The 18,524-nt window shown below is 36.2% G+C and overlaps 1 protein-coding gene across 1 annotated transcript in view; it reads left to right on the top strand.

Annotated features, from left to right (window-relative positions):
• The first annotated feature begins 338 nt into the window (after positions 1–338).
• The window catches only part of BANK1 (B cell scaffold protein with ankyrin repeats 1), a 281,258-nt gene continuing 263,072 nt past the window's right edge, over positions 339–18,524 (top strand). Inside the window, 1 exon segment of the mRNA XM_055296901.2 lies at positions 339–783. Within this exon segment, the coding sequence (XP_055152876.2) occupies positions 714–783 (70 nt within the window). The 5' untranslated portion in view covers positions 339–713.

Here is an 18,524-nt window from a genome sequence, read left to right as displayed (position 1 = left end):
TCCATCTTTAAAACAAGCAAACAAACTCTTGTTTGGAGAGGCTATTTAGAGCCATAAATAATTTTTTACTGGGTCTGTTTCTGAGTTGGAGCAGGAGTAAGAAATACATTTTATATGGAATTTTAAATCACTTTTCAATTTATGAACCTAGCCTAGAAAGTCTGTGTAAAATGAAATATTTTTAAAATTACAGTATTAGCTGTATCTTCATTTCTATATGTATGTATCTATCATTTATGTATCTACTCATCTATCTATCTAATTATTCTCTCTTTCCAGCAAATGTTCACTTCTGGTTTCCCTACGTCTGCCTGGAAGTGGGGGCAGTATGGCAGTATGGCAGACCTAGAAACGGACAAGGAGAGCTACAGCAACAGGGGTCTAAATATATCCTAGGGTGAAAAGGTGAGGAAGGAAACAGGCGCAGAAGTGTTATAAGAAACCAAAGCGGCCTTTTGAGAAGGGATGCGAGAGCAGGCCCCTGAGCAGTTTCACTTCCTCTGGGCGCCCAGCAGAGCGAAGCCCTGGCCTTGCGGGCATGAGCCCCGGGGCTGCGTTTCCTGAGACCTGGCCGCAGCCGCCGCGAGTGGCAAGCGGGCTGGGGAGAGCCAAGGGCCAAAGGAAGAGAAAATCGCAGGAAGTCTGTGGCCGGGAGAGTCCAGGTAGCGCTCGGCGGGCAGCAGCGCGCAGGCCCCTCGGCTTCAGCCGCCACAATGCTGCCAGCAGCGCCAGGCAAGAGGCTTGGGAGCCCGGCCCCGGCCCCCTGCGGCCCAGCGCCCCCAGGTGGGTAGTCGCGCATTCGGAGGGGCTTGACGCCGAGGCCAGGCTACGGGGCTCTGCGGAGACCACGGGCCATCGTTAGACAACTGCACTCGGGCACTGAGGCCAGGGCGTCCCTGAGACAGGGCTTCTCCTTTTTATCCTGCCGCCAGGCAGCCCAGAGGGTTCTTCTGTCCCTGACTTCTCTGAGGGGCATCTGGACGCCACGAGGAGGGAGCGCGCTGGGAGTTCTGGCCAGCGGGCTACCCTCAGTGTCTGCAACTTCTGAGGAGCTGGAACTTTCCCCAGCACCCGGGTCAGTGTCCTGTACTTTCTAAAATCACTTTGCAACCTATTTTAAAGCAATGCGCGTTTAAAATTGTACGTAATTATTTTTAACAGTCGGTAAGCCCAGCAAAACCGCTCATTTGTAGCGTCACCCATTTACCTGCCCGGCCTGACAAAACCCAGTCTGGTGAATTGGTAGCGCGGACTGTAAGTGCCCTGCTTCTTGGCAGGTGGCTTTGCAGAGAAACTCTACCAACACCACCTCCCTACTCCACTGGCTTTACTAACTTGGTCAAAGGAAAACGGTCAACTTGGTTGAATGCAGAAGTAGATTTATATTTTGAAATGGACGTTAAGGCAGTTTTATTTAGTTCTTTTTGAAGCATTTCAAATGCATTTGCAAATTACACAGTGATATAAAAATGTTTTTTAAATTAAAAAACTTCACTTAGGTATTAATATTACTGGAGTGTTCGTGGTGAGAAATGCAACAAGAAAGTATATTCTGAGTGAAATTCTCTTAATTTGCTGAATAGAAATAAATTTCTCATACCTTTCTAGAATTTTTTAGGTAATGTAATTTTGGTTGTAGCTATTTCTGTTGGCTAGTGCATTTTTACATAAATAAACTTTAGGGATTGCTTTCAGTTAAATAAGAAGTATATTTGTGTCAATGAAAAGTGACAAGAAAGGACTTAGAGCCCGTAACTTAATATTATTAATATTTTAACTATTGTATATTGACATTCTTGAAAACTGTGGCTCTGATGGTCTGCAGCAGAGCAGCCTTTGCTAGCATCTATAAACCAACCATGTCTTTCAAACTTTGAGCAGGTTACCTCTTTTGTAATTTCAGTTTAACAATTTTGTTAGAGAATGGGGTACAGTTTGTTTCAAACATCTAGATTAAGCAGTTTAAGCAGAAAATGCCTTTTATTGCACTTCATACTAAGCAATACTTTGAGGCACTTGCTATTGTGAATAATGCAAGGGTAATGTGAATCAATATTTATAGCATTCCAATTATTCTTGTTCCTCCCATGCATCCCCCCGCCCCAACTCCTTGGGTCCTTCTCCATGCAGTATTTATCACTTGCTTCAGTTACTTCCTTTTCTGGCCAACATAATGAAACTTTTCTAACAACGAATTGTCTTTTGACATTATCCCATGCCCATATTCTTGATATGAGTAATCTTCTAGCTTTTATAAATCCAGTGGGTTTTTTTTTTAATGGAGAGCTCCCTCTCTTTCCAACAACTATCTTAATATGGCACATTGGGGGTCAATTGGTCCAACTGCCTCATTTAGAGAAGAGAGCACTGAGATCCAGAGTGTGAGTTGCTCATGGTTTCATAACTAGTAATTATTTGAAGGTCACCCATTCATTAACTTAACAACAAACTTTTATTCCCCCCCAAGAGTCATGTAGTAGTAATAAGAATGTAAAATGGTAAACACAGTTTCATGCCTAGGAAGGTATATTTCTAGCAGGAGATAGAATGTACTGCTAGACAACATTAGTGTATACTGCCATCAGAGATTTATTAACTGTTGAGTATCCAACTTGTTCTTTAATGGAAGCAAGAAAAATAGAATACCCACATCTAAAACAAGGTGAAAATGATGCACGATGGGTGAAAGTTCCAGTTAGAATGTATTTTCTGGTTTGTATTTAACTATATATTGCTATCAGTGTCCAAAAGAGAGATTCTTCCTGTTTTATTCCAAAACTAATGATTTTAAAAATTTAATTTTGACTGCTGTTTTAATTAGGGAGTGATTATTTATTAAATCACAGAGTTTTCTCCACCCCATAGTTGTTTTTTAATTTTTATTGATATTATTTGATGCATCTGATGAAACTTTAATAAATGATTTGCTTAAGAACAGAAAGCATGAAAGGGTGGAACTAGCATTTAGACTGTTTCACCTTAAGCTGGATGCTTATACATAACTTGTAAGGAACATGGTTTGTCTAGGTCTCTGCCCTCTAGCTTGAAGTTCTTAAAGATTTGAAGCTTTTTGCTTTGACTGCAATCTTCCAACATAGCCAGCATCCTACATTTGTTCCACTAAGGAAATAACCTGGTTCCATGCTGGTGGCTGGAAAAACTTGCTTTCTTCAGACCAATGTGGAAATGTTCTAAGGTCACTTTTGCTAGGATTTTGAAGACAAGGAGTGCTTTCAGGATATCTTCACCATAATAAGGAATAATTCTGAAAAATGCAATTGCTGAAGATTTCAAGGTTAAATATCAGCATATTCAAAGTTACACCTGGGACAGTAGAGGAACCTTTTCTGCAATATCTATCTGAGGATGTATTGTAGGTGGTTATGCCCTACTTATAGTGGTCTTTTGACTCATACTGCCTCAGATCTAGTCCCAGCTTCTTTGCCTGTCTCATCTATGACCTTGAATAAATAATGAAATCTGTCACTGTCTCAGTTTTTTATTTTGTTTATTAAAAAGCAAAATCCGAGAGAAGAAAACCTGTATATGAAAGTTGTTTAGGGGATTAAACGGGTAAATGCTGGTGAAGTCCTTTTTAGGGTCTTATAACAAATAGTAACTGCTTTATACATGCTAGTTGTTATATTAATTCTCAGGTCATTGATCAGTAGTGTCATATTAGCTTATATAAGAGTGGGAGTTCTTATTGAAAAACTGCCTCATACTGATTGCCTCATACTGACTTGAGGGACAACTTAATGGGTGAAGCAATCAAGCTCTCATATCAAAAAAAATTAGGAGATATGGCCTCTTGTATAAAGACACTGCTATATCCTTGGGGATATATTGTGGTTAATAGTTCTGAGAGGAGAAAAAAAGAAATTCATAATGAGAAGAACTAAGGATAGGTTGATTAAAAGGGAATTAAACTAGAGCAGTTGCAGGAAAGAATAAAGAAGGAATTTAATAAGACAAAATGAGAGCATGCTCTGTTTTCTCATATCTCAGAGTACCATTTGTGACTCAGTTTACATAATATATAAATATATTTGAAAAAAATAAGCATCAAACAGAAAAACTATGGAGTACTTCAACTTATAAGAAGATGAGAATCTATTTTACCAAAATACTTACTACTGGGTTAAAACAAAATTCCAACATAAAATGAGGAACATCATTCCTGACAAAAATAAATCACATGTTTTAAGAGTTTAAATGGTTGTTGCTTAATCACCTAAGTTACACTTACTAATTTACTGCTTTTTTCGTAGAATATAGAGTATCTTGCAGTAATTTTGGAGATAGCTATGAAATAAGTATAGAAAAGGCAAACATTTCATAAGTTATTATTTAAAAAGTAAGTTATTATTTGGCCTTGTAATCCTTTCCTTTCCTGTTTTAAATATAAATAATTGTATCTAAGTTTTTGTGCAGACATTGAAATAGTCCCGGTGGTGAAAATATCAGATATCATATGGAATTATACCCCTCCAGTAATTAGTTTTTACTCAGAGAAAAATAATGAGCCTTTTAGACATTTACCCCTGAATTGAAATCTCTTTGTTGTTTCTAAGTGTTCTGCACTGAAGTAATCCAGAAAGATGACTTCCCTCTTTAATCATGAAGAGTAATTAATTAATGCTTTGTGATCTTTTACAAGATTTCCTTTATATCTGGTTCATTAAAGTATGTTGTTATGTTTCATCATAATATGTGTCATATCTTTGTTTCTTCTAAGTGTCTCTGCCATTTTCCCATATTATTAATTCCCATTGCTCTGTTTTCATATGTGTTCTCATTATAGAGACACACTGAAAAGTATAAGAACAGTCTCTGACTTGGAATTCCATTTACTATATGCCTCATTTTTTTTTCATCTGATACATGCTGAGAACAAAGCCTCCTTTGGTCGGAAACAATATTCTCATTCCTTTTTTGTTATAGGATCATGTCTAATTTTCAGAGGAATAATATGGTGTCAAGACCACTTGAAATTTTAGCCTTCTTGTAATAGCTTCTGTTTATTGTGTTTCTACTTTGAATTCATATGAAATGGGAATCATACTAGTTGATAAGTAAGGGTGTCAGAAGAGTAGTGTCTACTCTGGACAAGAAGTCATATTGTTCAGTATAGTCATATGAAAATATTTAATAATTCACTGTGTTCTTTCATCTATGGAAGCTTTTCTAAACAGTTAAAGGTGAAACTTTTAAGTGACCATGTTTTTTTTCTAGGATGGGGAGTGGAGAAACACAAAAGGGCATGATTCTATAAAATCATTGAAATAGCAATTGTAGAATATTTATTGTTCCTGTCTGAAGAATCTCTAAGATTACACATTTTCTATTGATCACATTTTATTTAGATTTAATATATTGATACAGTTTAAGATACTGGGAGAGGAGTGTGTTTTTAGTACAGTTAGTAAATTATTAGGTCACTATTGTAAAAAAGTGAATGACATAAAATTGAGGCAAAATCTACTCTGGTTTCAATTAATGGGATAATTTCTTTAATTCTCTCATAATTTCTCAGTAAAAGCGTAGAACTTTCACTACTTTAAGTACTTACTTGTAGATCAGAGACCTTTCCTTTATCACATCCTATGGATCCACAGCCATGTAAATCAAGTAGAATGAGGACAATTATTCAGATTCCCAGAAACAGTCACTTGGGCCAAGAATAGGCACATGATGCAAGCCAGCCAACCGGTTGCTTAATGGCCAGTGCCGTGTGTTGTCAGGCTTATACAGATTTGTTGAATCTGTGTAAGTAAGCCACATGTATAATCTGTATAAGCCACAAAGTCCTTTTGTCTTATTAAATGAAAGAATAAAGATTCTTGTCAGTAGAAGATTGATAAAAGATGAGATTATTGTCAGTGGAAGATCCAGTATACAGTATAAGATGACAGTTAGTTGCCTCATGTTTAAGATGCATAAATAGAAAGAAACTGTGATGAAAGAACTGAGGAGACCAAAAGACAGAGGGAGTAGTCTCGATTTCTGATTTCTAGTGACGGAGCAGCTGCACTTATTTTTCTGATCTTATTTGTCCATGAAATTGCTTATAGTATCCTTAAATGAACTTCTCCTTACATGAACTACTTTGAGTGAATTTCTCTTTTTGGGAGGAAAAAAAAAGTTTGGGCTAGTGTACCTTTATTCCTCAAAAACTGCCAGCTATCAACTTCTCTTTTCAAAAGTTTTTCTTATTGTTAAAATGATGTCTTCTACGTATCTTCCATTGAAAATTAAATAATCTGAGAATGAAGTCTGTTCCTTTCATGCACTGGGAATAGAATATGAGTAAGTCTGGTGGTCCTGCGGATGAGCATATTTCAAGTGTCCTGCCTTTATTAGTGAAATTTGAAGAAAGTCCATGCATTTATTTTTAGTTTTTCAAACTTAAATCCTTAGAGCTGGAGATAAAATAATTCACTCAAAGGTTAGTATTATAAGAATTAAGCACTGTTAAAAGGTTTAGAGCTTTGAATTATGTAGCTATGAATGTATAACAACAATGTTTTCCCATGTTTTGTTAACAGGATATTTTTACTTATCTGAAAATTTTATAGCATACTGTTTCTGGCAAGTTTTTAAAATACATTTAAATTGAGGCATACATTAGTGAGAGAATGGTTGGGGCATTTATCTTAGTTAATGTCAAAAAACGTATTTACTTAGTAAAAGAGGAAGTAAAAGAGTAAGATGAGATATAAAACTAGGGATTATCTTCAACTCCCCTGGCATATGAAGAAATATGGCACCATTAACAGGCCATTATGAAAACTTTATATACAATCTCAGTGGATTAATATCAATATGAAGCAATACAAGTACTGTGTTTTAGAGATTAGTCTTTTACCAACCTATTTTTCTGCAATGGAGTAGAAAGTATAGTATCTCCATTAAGTTATACATAGTATGTTATTAATGTTCACCTTAGAAAACAAGAATTCAGTGTGTTCTTGCTAAACTTCAGAGACAGAAACAAATTAATGAAGTTCAGATGTGATCAATCAAATCCGATGATGTCAGTGAAGAAATGAGACATAGAGAGACAAAATTTTTTCAAGATATGACAAGGTTACACTCACAATGTTATTATAATGAGTGAGGAGAAGAATCTGAAAAGTAAACCAAAACCTAATTGCATAAATTTGTGTAAAAAACTCCCCAAGTATAATGAGGAGCTCTTGAAGAGTTTTTAATGAGGGATGGCATGATTAGGTTTTGTGTTAGAAGATCACATGAGCTGCTGTTGATACAATTAATTGGAAAAGGGCAGCGATGGAAGTTGGCGAACAATTAGGGGTTGGCAATGAGTAAAAATACAGGGAGAAGTGGACAGATTTATTAAGAACTATTACTTACATACCTTTTGTGATATAGTAGATTTGGAGTCTGAAGGGGACAGAAATGTGAAGAATGACACCTAGGGTTGTGGTCTGTAAATCTAGGAGAATCAAGAATGTGTCATTTACTCCATTGGAAAGGAGTGAAGGAACAAGAGGACACCGGGAGGGCATGAGAGAATGTCATTTCAATTTCAGATCTGTTACGTTTGAGGAGCATGAGAAATAGTCGCATTAAGATGTCAAGTAAGCAGTTCGATTTTAGGATCTGGATGTCAGAAAGGCAGTTCAGACTGGAGATATAAAATTAAGAAAAACATTGTATTTAAAACTGCAACAATGAATAGGATAACACAGATAAGGTGACCCAGGATAGAGACCTGTGGAAAGCAAACATTTCAGTGTTCGTAGAGAAGGAGGAGTTGCTCAGTATGACTGAGGAGAGGCTACAAAGAAGGAAAACAAAGATATAGTGACAAGAATTCAAAAATAGAATGTTTCAGGAAGGTAAGAATTTTGAACTGGCCCAAATTCTTTTGATAGGTCAGGCAATTGAAGCCTGAAATTTAGCCAATGGATTTGGCATCATGAAACTTACAGATGACCTTAGAGAGAGAAGTAAGTAGCTTTAGTAAAGAGGATGAGAGCTAAATGGGAGTGAGTGGAAGAAGGTAAGGTGATGGAGGCCATAGAGACGCCCTTTAGAAATATGGCTGTCTGATAAGCAGCTGAAGATGTGGCATCAAGGAAAGGATTTTACTTTTATTGTTGCTTGAAGATCAGTGTCACGGCAGCAATTTAATTGTTCTCAAAAGCTGATGGCATCACACCAAAGGGGGGTTTTCTGCTATGAAAACTTATAGAGAACAGCTCCATGAATTCCATTAGTAATACATTTTAATGTGTAGATTTTCTTATGTATTTAAGAATTTCTGTCTCGTCAAATGGTATTTCTAGTTCTAGATCCTTGAGGAATTGCCACACTATCTTCCACAATCGTTGAACTAGTTTACAGTCCCACCAACAGTGTAAAAGTGTTCCTATTCCTCCACATCCTCTCCAGCACCTGTTGTTTCCTGACTTGTTAATGATTGTCATTCTATGAGATGGTATCTCATTGTGGTTTTGATTTGTATTTCTCTGATGGCCAGTGATGATGAGTATTCTTTCATGTGTCTGTTGGCTGCATAAATGTGTTCTTTTGAGAAGTGTGTGTTCATATCCTTCGCCCACTTTTTGATGGGATTGTTTGATTTTTTCTTGTAAATTTGTTTAAGTTCTTTGTAGATTCTGGATATTAGCCCTTTGTCAGATGGGTAGATTGTAAAAATTTTCTCCATTCTGTAGATTGCCTGTTTGCTCTGATGGTAGTTTCTTTTGCTGTGCAGAAGCTCTTTAGTTTAATTAGATCCCATTTGTCAATTTTGGCTTTTGTTGCCATTGCTTTTGGTGTTTTAGTCATGAAGTCCTTGCCCATGCCTATGTCCTGAATGGTATTGCCTAGGTTTTCTTCTAGGGTTTTTACAGTTTTAAGTCTCACATTTAAGTCTTTAATCCATCTTGAATTAATTTTTGTATAAGGTGTAAGGAAGGGATCCAGTTTCAGCTTTCTACATATGGCTAGCCAGTTTTCCCAGCACCATTTATTAAATAGGAAATCCTTTCCCCATTTCTTGTTTCTGTCAGGTTTGTCAAAGATCAGATAGTTGTAGATGTGTGGTATTATTTCTGAGGGCTCTGTTCTGTTCCATTGGTCTATATCTCTGTTTTGGTACCAGTACCATGCTGTTTTGGTTACTGTAGCCTTGTAGTATAGTTTGAAGTCAGGTAGCATGATGCCTCCAAATTTTTTCTTTTGGCTTAGGATTGTCTTGGCAATGCAGGCTCTGGGTATATACCCAAAGGTTTATAAATCATGCTGCTAGAAAGACACATGCACATGTATGTTTATTGCAGCACTATTCACAATAGCAAAGACTTGGAACCAACCCAAATGTCCATCAATGACAGACCGGATTAAGAAAATTTGGTGGCTGGGCATGGTGGCTCACACCTGTACTTCCAGCACTTTGGGAGGCCAAGGTGGGCTGATCACGAGGTCAGGAGATCTAGGCCATCCTGGCTAACACGGTGAAACCCCATCTCTACTAAAAACACAAAAAATTAGCTGGGCGTGCTGGTGGGTGCCTGTAATCCCAGCTACTTGGGAGGCTGAGGCAGGAGAATGGCATGAACCTGGGAAGTGGAGCTTGCAGTGAGCCAAGATGGCACCACTGCACTCCAGCCTGGGTGACAGAGTGAGACTCCATCTCAAAAATAAATAAATAAATAAATAAATAAATAAATAAATAAATAAATAAAGTAAAATAAAATCAAATACAGAAAATGATGCACATATACACCGTGGAATACTATGCAGCAATAAAAAGGATGAGCTCATGTCCTTTGTAGAGACATGGATGAAGCTGGAAACAATCATTCTGAGCAAACTATCCCAAGGACAGAAAACCAAACACCGCATATTCTCACTCCTAGGTGGGAATTGAACAATGAAAACACATGGACACAGGAAGGGGAACATCACACACTGGGGCCTGTCGTGGGGTGGAGATAGGGAGAAGGGATAGCATTAGGAGATATATCTAATGTAAATGATGAGTTAATGGATGCAGCACAACAACATGGCACATGTATACATATGTAACAAACCTGCACATTGTGCACATGTACCCTAGAACTTAAAGTATAATAAAAAAAGAAAAGAAAAAGAATTTCTGTCTCATTTTCTTCATTCCTTCTACATTTCTGGAGCTCCTCCTTCTCTTCTTCCCGTTCTTCTCCTCTTTCCTTTTTTCTTTTTTTGTTTTTTTGGTATTGATCTTAATGGAGAATAAATAGTTGACATTTCTTTCTGTGAAAATCTTGGTACAGTGTTAAATTATTCCTTAGCTTTACTTTCTATATATCATCCCTTCCTTTTTATCCATATTGGAATCCATTCATTCTTGTTAAAATCCTGTCTTTGCATTTGCTTAGTAGTTACTGTCACAACTACTTGATAAAGCTCTACAAAGCTCTACTCCTGAATAAGTCTAGCTCTATTCTTCCTGTCTGAATCCAAGAGACTGTCTATTGCTAGATAAAAACACATTCAAACAGGTTGGTAATATAAATTTAGGCAATTCTTGTTACACGTTAGTTGTTTCAGACAAGATTTGTTTTTAAATTTTTAAATTTTTTTGAGATGGTTTCTCACTCTTGTCACCCTGCCTGGAGTGCAATGGTGCAATCTCAGCTCACTGCAAACTCCATCTCCTGGGTTCAAGCGATTCTCCTGCTTCAGCCTCTCAGATAGCTGGGATTACAGGTGCCTGCCAACACACCTGGCTAACTTTTGTATTTTTAGTAGAGACGGGGTTTCACCATTTTGGCCAGGCTGGTCTTGAATTCCTGACCTTAGATGATCCACCCGCCTTGGCCTCCCAAGGTGCAGATGTTTCTGTCATGTCAGATTGCTATAATCTTACATGTTTTCTGTATTCTGATGGGCAAAAAACTGTATGCTTTGCTACCTAACACTGTAGCCTCTAGACATGTGGCTGTTGAGGACTTAAAATATGTCTAGTTCAAATTGTGATGTGCTGTAAATGTAAAATACATACCAGTTTTCAAAGACTGAGCACAAAAAATAGAATGTAAAATCTCTCAAGAATGTTTATATTAATTGCATGTTAAGATGATACTATTTTGAATTTATTTGATGAAATAAATTAGTATTATTGTAATTAACTTACTTTTTATTTGTTGCAGTATGGTTGCTAAAAACATTAAAACGACATATGTGCCATGCATTTGTGATTAGAATTAAATTTTCTGTTAGACAGCAATGCTCTCGGCTTTCAGAAAAAAAAATTCCAATGAAATAAATTAGAAATTTTATTTCTCTCTCATGACATGTTGTTGAATATGTATTATGAGATTACTCTTATAAAAATATAAGCAAAATTCACAATTCCTCCAGCAGTTTAGAGAGAACCTCTGTCTATTCATGCTCACCACACAAGGCATTTTCATAGTGATATTTTGCTACTATTTTAATTAGCATTTGTCTCTTGAAATTGAGTGTTTTTCATATATTTCTTTGGCATTTTGATTTCTTCTGTGTGTTATATATTCACATCATTTATTCATATTTCTCTTGTGCTTTTTGTCTTAAAAACTTGTAAGACCACATTACATATTTAAAATGTAAACTTTGTCTTATGCATCACAAATATTTTTCTTTTATCACTTATTTGTTAAATAATTTTGATTGTAATATTTGCTGCTGTTGAACACTTTTTAACACTCATTGTGTCAAATATACTTTTCTTTCATAGCTTCTGTTTCTTGTCTTGGCTGAAGACACCAGTGCGTTCCTCTCGAAGTCCAGCCACCTGCCTGCTAGGGTCTAAGGGTCTTTTATAGGCACAGGATGGGGGCGTGACAAGCCAGGATGGTCTTGGAAAATGCAATATTTGGGCAGGAAAACAAAAATGCCTGTCCTTACTTAGGTCCGTGGGCATAGGCCCGGGGATAGAGCCCTAGCCAGGGACCACACCCTCCTCTACCCAGTACTTCCCTTCCCACTTTCAGTATCATTTAAAGGACCACGCCCTTCCCAGTACTTGCCTTCTGTATCAGTGTCTTAATGATTTTTGTGATGAAGGCATTTCTAATATCATCATACAGGTAGAAGAGTAATAGTTGATATAGTTCTACGAATAAAGCTTTAGTGACATAATCAGAATTGCCTAATTGATGCCTGAAGTAATTTATTCCCTACAGGTTATAAATATATACAATGTCTCACCTAGATCTGTGAAGGTCAACAGAATAATAGAAAGCTTCCATTAAGCAAAGTTCTATTTCTGAGCAACATATGGGTAATTAGGAAGCATTTATAATTATGGAAAGAAAACAGGGGCTGCTTTTTTATGTATCTTTTATGAGGACTAGTCTGCTAAGAAGTTAGCAATTAGCACACATTACATTTCTGCTTTCACTAAGGATGTATTTTGTGTTTGTATGTAGTAATGACCTCTTAGAGTCGTCTTCTGATCTGTTGCAGAAATGATCTAATGGCTGCTTCACTTAGTGGTTGTAGGACCCTATGTAACTTCATTATAAGACCTCTCTATACCTCAAGTTTTTTTCTTTTGGAAAAGATGAAAAAACAAATAGTATACTTGGAATAAAATTGGTGTTCTGTAATTGACAATTATTGCTGTTGCTGGATGAGTAGGTGAGTTGCCATGTGGGACATTATGAAAGTTGACTTATACTTTTCTTACCTGATAGTCAATTCCTGAAATATGTGGACATAGACTTCCATGGCTTTATTCCTTTAGTACTTTGTTGCCCAAACCATGTTCTGTAGCATATACTGTATGTTCTTTGGAAAAAAATTTCTGTGGTGAAATGTTCTGAATATACATATTAGGATATTTAAATGTGTGAGAGATTCTGAAACAATGTCTCTTCAATTTCCTCTAAGACATTGTTTCACAAATATTTATTTAACTATGGGATGCATTGTTGTCTCAACATTGACAGAGAAATAAGTTCTTTTGAACAAATTTGTCATCTCTATTAAATGGCAACTAGTTCTTGAGAGAATGATTGTTTCAGCCAGAAATTGGTAGTACTGCTTTTAGTTATATTTTCTTTAGTGTTATGCATACCATAGTGTAAATAAAGTTATGATCCAGTCTTGGTGGCCATATTTTCATTGAGTGATAGGGAGGGAATTAACAGGAACAGAAAATTAAGGGGCTATAGTATAGGGAAAATGGCATTGGTAGGCTGAGTAGCAGGGCACACACAATTTGCCTATTTCTTTAATTCCTTTAGATTAATTCCAGCTATTTAGTTGGGGTGAGTTAGGGTTGTGCTAGTGAAAATGAGAGGAAAATGAGAAAGTGGTTATCTAGTAGGGAAAGTAAAGTATGTGTGAATGAAATAGAAGTAGGAAAGTGCATAGAGAATTGTAAATACAGTTGACAACACAGATTTGAACTTCATGGGTCTACTTATATGTGGATTTTTTTTCAATAAATATATTGGAAATTTTTTGGATATTTGCAACAATTTGAAAAAACTTGCTGTTGAACTGGGTAGCCTAGAAATGTAAAAAAATAAGGAAAAATTAGGCATGTCATGAATGCATAAAATTATGTTGATACTAGTCTGTTTTATTATTTACTACCTTAAAATATATACAAATCTATTATAAAAAGCTAAAATTTATCAAAACATAGTCACACAAACACAGACCACACATGTTGTTATTCACATTTAAGAAGAATATAAACAACTATAAAGATGCAGTATTAAATCATAACTACATAAAATTAACTGTAGTACAACTGTCCTGCTGTAATAATTTTATGGCCACCTCCTGTTGCTACTGCAATGAGATCAAGTGTTGGGAGTATCTGCTAAAATGGTGTATGATGACAGTCATCTCTGAGTGAGTAGTTTGTCTGTCCAGTAAATTGCATATTACAGTACAAAGAGATGTCTCATGGTTCTTGTATGTTCTTCATCTTGTAAACCTTGAATAATGCCATGGGACTCATAGGAAATACCATTAGTGATGCTGGTAGTACTCCCAAGAAGAAGAGAAAAGTCATGACATTACAAGCAAAAGGTGATTTGCTTGATACATACTGTAGATTGAGGTCTGCAGCTGCAGTTGCCCACCATTTCAAATGGTGGGCAATTCATCCTGTAAACAGATGGTGTAAACTTACAGTATTGATAAATATAGTACAGTATTGTAAATGTATTTTATCTTCCTTATGATTTTCTTAATAACACTTTCTTTTCTCTAGCTTATTTATTGTAAGAATATAGTATATCACACATATAAGATACAAAGTATGTGTTGATAGATTGTTTATGTTATTGGTAAAGCTTCTAGTCAGCAGTAGTTGAGTTTTTGAGGAATCAAAGTTATATGGGGATTTTCAACAGCTCAGGGGTCATTGCCCCAACCCCTGCATTGTTCAAGGGTCAATTGTATAAGAATATTTTGAATGTGTGTGTTTATGCAGTTAATAGCATGTGTGCATCTCAACTAATCAAATTATTTTGAAGGTATTTCACATGTTAGACTATATAAATCTGCCACTATGTCAATAATCATGTAAACTATGTAAGTGACATGTCATTTAAATATTGGGATTTCATACATCAAAATGTTCCAAAATTAAGAACTATTTAACTACAGTGGCTATAAACAGATTTTTTTCATGTTAGGAATGTTTGTCAATGAAACATATTTAAAGCAAACATATGGGCTGTTAAGAGTCATCTAAGCAAATTATTGTTGAAATATTTTTCTATCTAAAATGACATTAACGTACATAAATGCAAGTAATTTAGACAAGAATGAATTTTATGTCTTTGAGGTTAACTAACTTAGCAGGACATATAGAAAACAACATTAATATGACAGTAGCTTTAGTACTCAGATGGGATGCTCTTTAAAGAAAAGGGTAACCTCTGGCATCAGTTCAGTAGACATAAGCACATGAATAGATGCTGGCTGACTAGTTAGTACCAAGAGTGACCTTAGAGTACCTAATTAAGTATATGAAAAAGGACAAATAAAGTTATAGCCATTTCTGAATGCCACATGTCTGAACAGCCTCAGAATTCTTATGTCCAGTCTTAAACTAACACCCTAGTTTTGGCAATCTTTTTCAAACTCTTCGGTTTGTGGAAGAGCTTCGTTTGATTATGAAAAAAATCTTTAAAATTCATGAAGCCTTTTACACAAAGATAATCTTAAGTTATTTTCCAATATGAAATTAACTTTTAATCTGATAACAAGTAGTATAGTTATTTTGGCTAAGATTCCTACAGCCTTTTAATATAACTTTGAATATTTAGTGAACTATAATATCTTCTAGGGCAAGTAGAGAGAAAAAGTGTGATTAGGGTCTAAGAGCAAATAAAATTTAATATCCTCTTTGTGTGCCTAGAATATTAATATATTTTGTTTTCTTTTTCTTTTTCTAAAATAATACATGAACATAATTGAAAATATGTAATAAAGACAAAAAAACTGGAAAAAAACTGTCATATATGTACTTCTAGGTTTTTTATACATTACTTTTATTAGTTTTACTTGTTCAGTTTTGTAGCTTTAGTATATTTAACATTTGTACATGCTTTAATGTTACATTTTTCTGGCTATTTGGTGAGGTGTCATTTTTCAATATTTTAGTTTTGCTCTGGCTCCATATAAATCTATTTATTATACAATGTTTAAAAACAAAATAAAAAATTAAAATCCTTGATGATTTATTGAATAGTAGGATAGATCATCCTCCATATAAGACCATTATTAGTTAATCTACAGAAAGACTGAGTAGTTCTTTTTTTTTTTTTTTTTTTGAGACGGAGTCTCGCTCTATCGCCCAGGCTGGAGTGCAGTGGCGCAATCTCGGCTCACTGCAAGCTCTGCCTCCCGGGTTCACGCCATTCTCCTGCCTCAGCCTCTCCGAGTAGCTGGGACTACAGGCGCCCGCCACCAGGCCCAGCTAATTTTTTTTGTATTTTTAGTAGAGACAGGGTTTCACTGTGGTCTCGATCTCCTGACCTCGTGATCCGCCCGCCTCGGCCTCCCAAAGTGCTGGGATTACAAGCGTGAGCCACCGCGCCCGGCCAGTAGTTCTTAATAATATAGAAATACGTTGCACTGGATTTGATGTTGAATAAGTACAGGATGAAGCCTTGGCTCTGTCACTAACAGAACTTCACCTTTTGCCAGCTATGCAACCTCTCTGATGCCTAGGAGAGGCAATATTATATATATTGATACATTAATTATCCATGAGAATACCTGGTTCATAATACATGGTGCATAATAGTAATGCAATTAATATCTCTGATCTGAACAAAAACACTGCAGAGATGAAAATAGCTTTTACTCAGCATTTGGAATTTAGTATATTCATTGAGAAAGAGTAGACTAAAGGCCCCATAATCTTATGCAGGGATAATTATCCATCATTCATTTATTCTTCAACCATTTGTTCTTGTACTCCTGTGCTCAATTCAGGGGATACACAAAAGGTGGCTACTCCCATCAGGGATTGTATTTAAGTGAAATAGGAATGGAACAAGTTGAACAGCTCTATTCCATTTTATCTTTACCCTAACCCAATATCAGATGACTCAAGTACCCTAAGTTCACAAAAGTCTGAATAATTCAGCCATGAGAACTAGTTAGCAAGGAGAAGCAACAGCTAAGAGTGTTTGCTTTAGCTATCGGGGGTGACTACTGATGCATAACTGCTGTTCCAGAAAATCACCAGTCATTTCAGAAGGCAGTCATGAGTACAGTCCCCTGTGACAGTGCTTTGCAAATTTCAGTTATTCTCATAAGACCTTCCTCAATTTTTGGTTATTCTACCTGTCCTCTTGTACAATAAAAATTTTTCTTAGACTGACTTTTTTTTTAGCTTAAATGTCCTATATTTTAAAGGAGCACTTTATATCACTGCCATAAATAAGAAGATCACTACTGCCATAAGTAGAAGGTAAACATACAAACATACAGATTGAAAATAAAATGGTGTTGAAAAAATTATAGCTAAGGACAGGCTCTGGGCATAAAGTTCACTGTCTTTGATAATGTTGGAATTCATGAGGAACCAGAGATTCCAAACCGAGACATTGTCCTGGAAGTCATCAGGATTGGATAAGTATTCTAAAAGAAACTGACTTTCTCCCTCTGTGACTCCCTGCCACTATGTCTCCTGGAGATTGGATCCCTCCCACTGTTCTCCAAAAGGAGATTTCACTTTCCAGAAAGTTGAAACAAAGTTTTGTTAGCAGCAGGTGTCAGGCACTATGATAAATGCTCTGCATGCTTTATCTTCCTTAAGTCTCACAACACTGATTCCATAGGTGGTGTTATCCATGTGTTATAAGCAGGAAATCTAGGCACAACGAGGTTCATTATTTGCTTCAGGCCATATAGTTAAGTCAGTGATAGAGCTGGATTTTTAAAATTCAGGGCCAGGCATGGTGGCTCACGCCTGTAATCCCAGCACTTTGGGAGGCTAAGGTGGGTGGATCACCTGAGGTCGGGAGTTCAAGACCAGCCTGGCCAACATGGTGAAACCCCGTCTCTACTAAAAATAAAAAAAAATTAAAAAAAAAATTAGCTGGCTGTGGTCGCACACACTTGTAGTCCCAGCTACTTGGGAGAGTGAGACAGGAGAATCGCTTGAACCCAGGATGTGGAGGTTGCAGTGAGTGGAGATCACAGGCCGCTGCACTCCAGCCTGGGTGACAGAGTAAGACTCTCAAAAAAAAAAATAAATAAAAAGAAATGAAATTTTAAAAAATAAAAAATAAAATCCAAGACAGCCTGACTTGAAAGCCCGGCCTCTTAACCACTATATGTTTATCTGAAATAAACTCATTAAATTATCTTGCAAATATATATTTGTGCTCAAACCAGAAAGGTTTTCCTCCCATGTAGCATTTCCATTTTTTAAATAAATAAGGTTCTAGTTTTTTAATAGAAAAATATGCAACATAAAATATGATATTGTCACCTACTAATAGATCAACATAGAGACATTGTTTCCAAGGGATAGAACAGACAAGCACAATTTCCAATTGATAAAAGTAAAAATTTATAGAGTTTTGCTACTTTCAAGGTCCTTGGAGGTGAATAAAGTAACAGGAAGCGAAATATCTACAATGTAAGCTAGAAAAATTGTGTCTTTAATGATCACCATTAGGGTATTTTAAATCATCAAAGTTATAATACAGTTGTGATTAATCAGCAGAGTAAACAAACAATCCACAGAGTGGGAGAAGATATTTGCAAACTATGCATCTGACAAAGGACTAATATCCAGAATGCACAAGGAACTCAAATCAGCAAGAAGAAAAACAATCCCATCAAAAAGGGGGCAAAGGACATGAATAGACAGTTATCAAAAGAAAATATACAAATAGCCAACAAACATATGAAAAATGCTCAACATCACTAATTATCAGGGAAATGCAAATTAAAACCACAATGAGATACCACCTTACTCCTTCAAGAATGGCCATAATTAAAAAGTTAAAAAAAATAGATGTTGGTGTCCATGT

Source organism: Symphalangus syndactylus, chromosome 10 (assembly GCF_028878055.3).
Source record: "Symphalangus syndactylus isolate Jambi chromosome 10, NHGRI_mSymSyn1-v2.1_pri, whole genome shotgun sequence".
NCBI classification, from domain to species: domain Eukaryota; kingdom Metazoa; phylum Chordata; class Mammalia; order Primates; family Hylobatidae; genus Symphalangus; species Symphalangus syndactylus.
The sequence above is the reverse complement of the archived record's forward strand: the minus strand, read 5'-3'. Positions and strand labels throughout refer to the sequence as shown.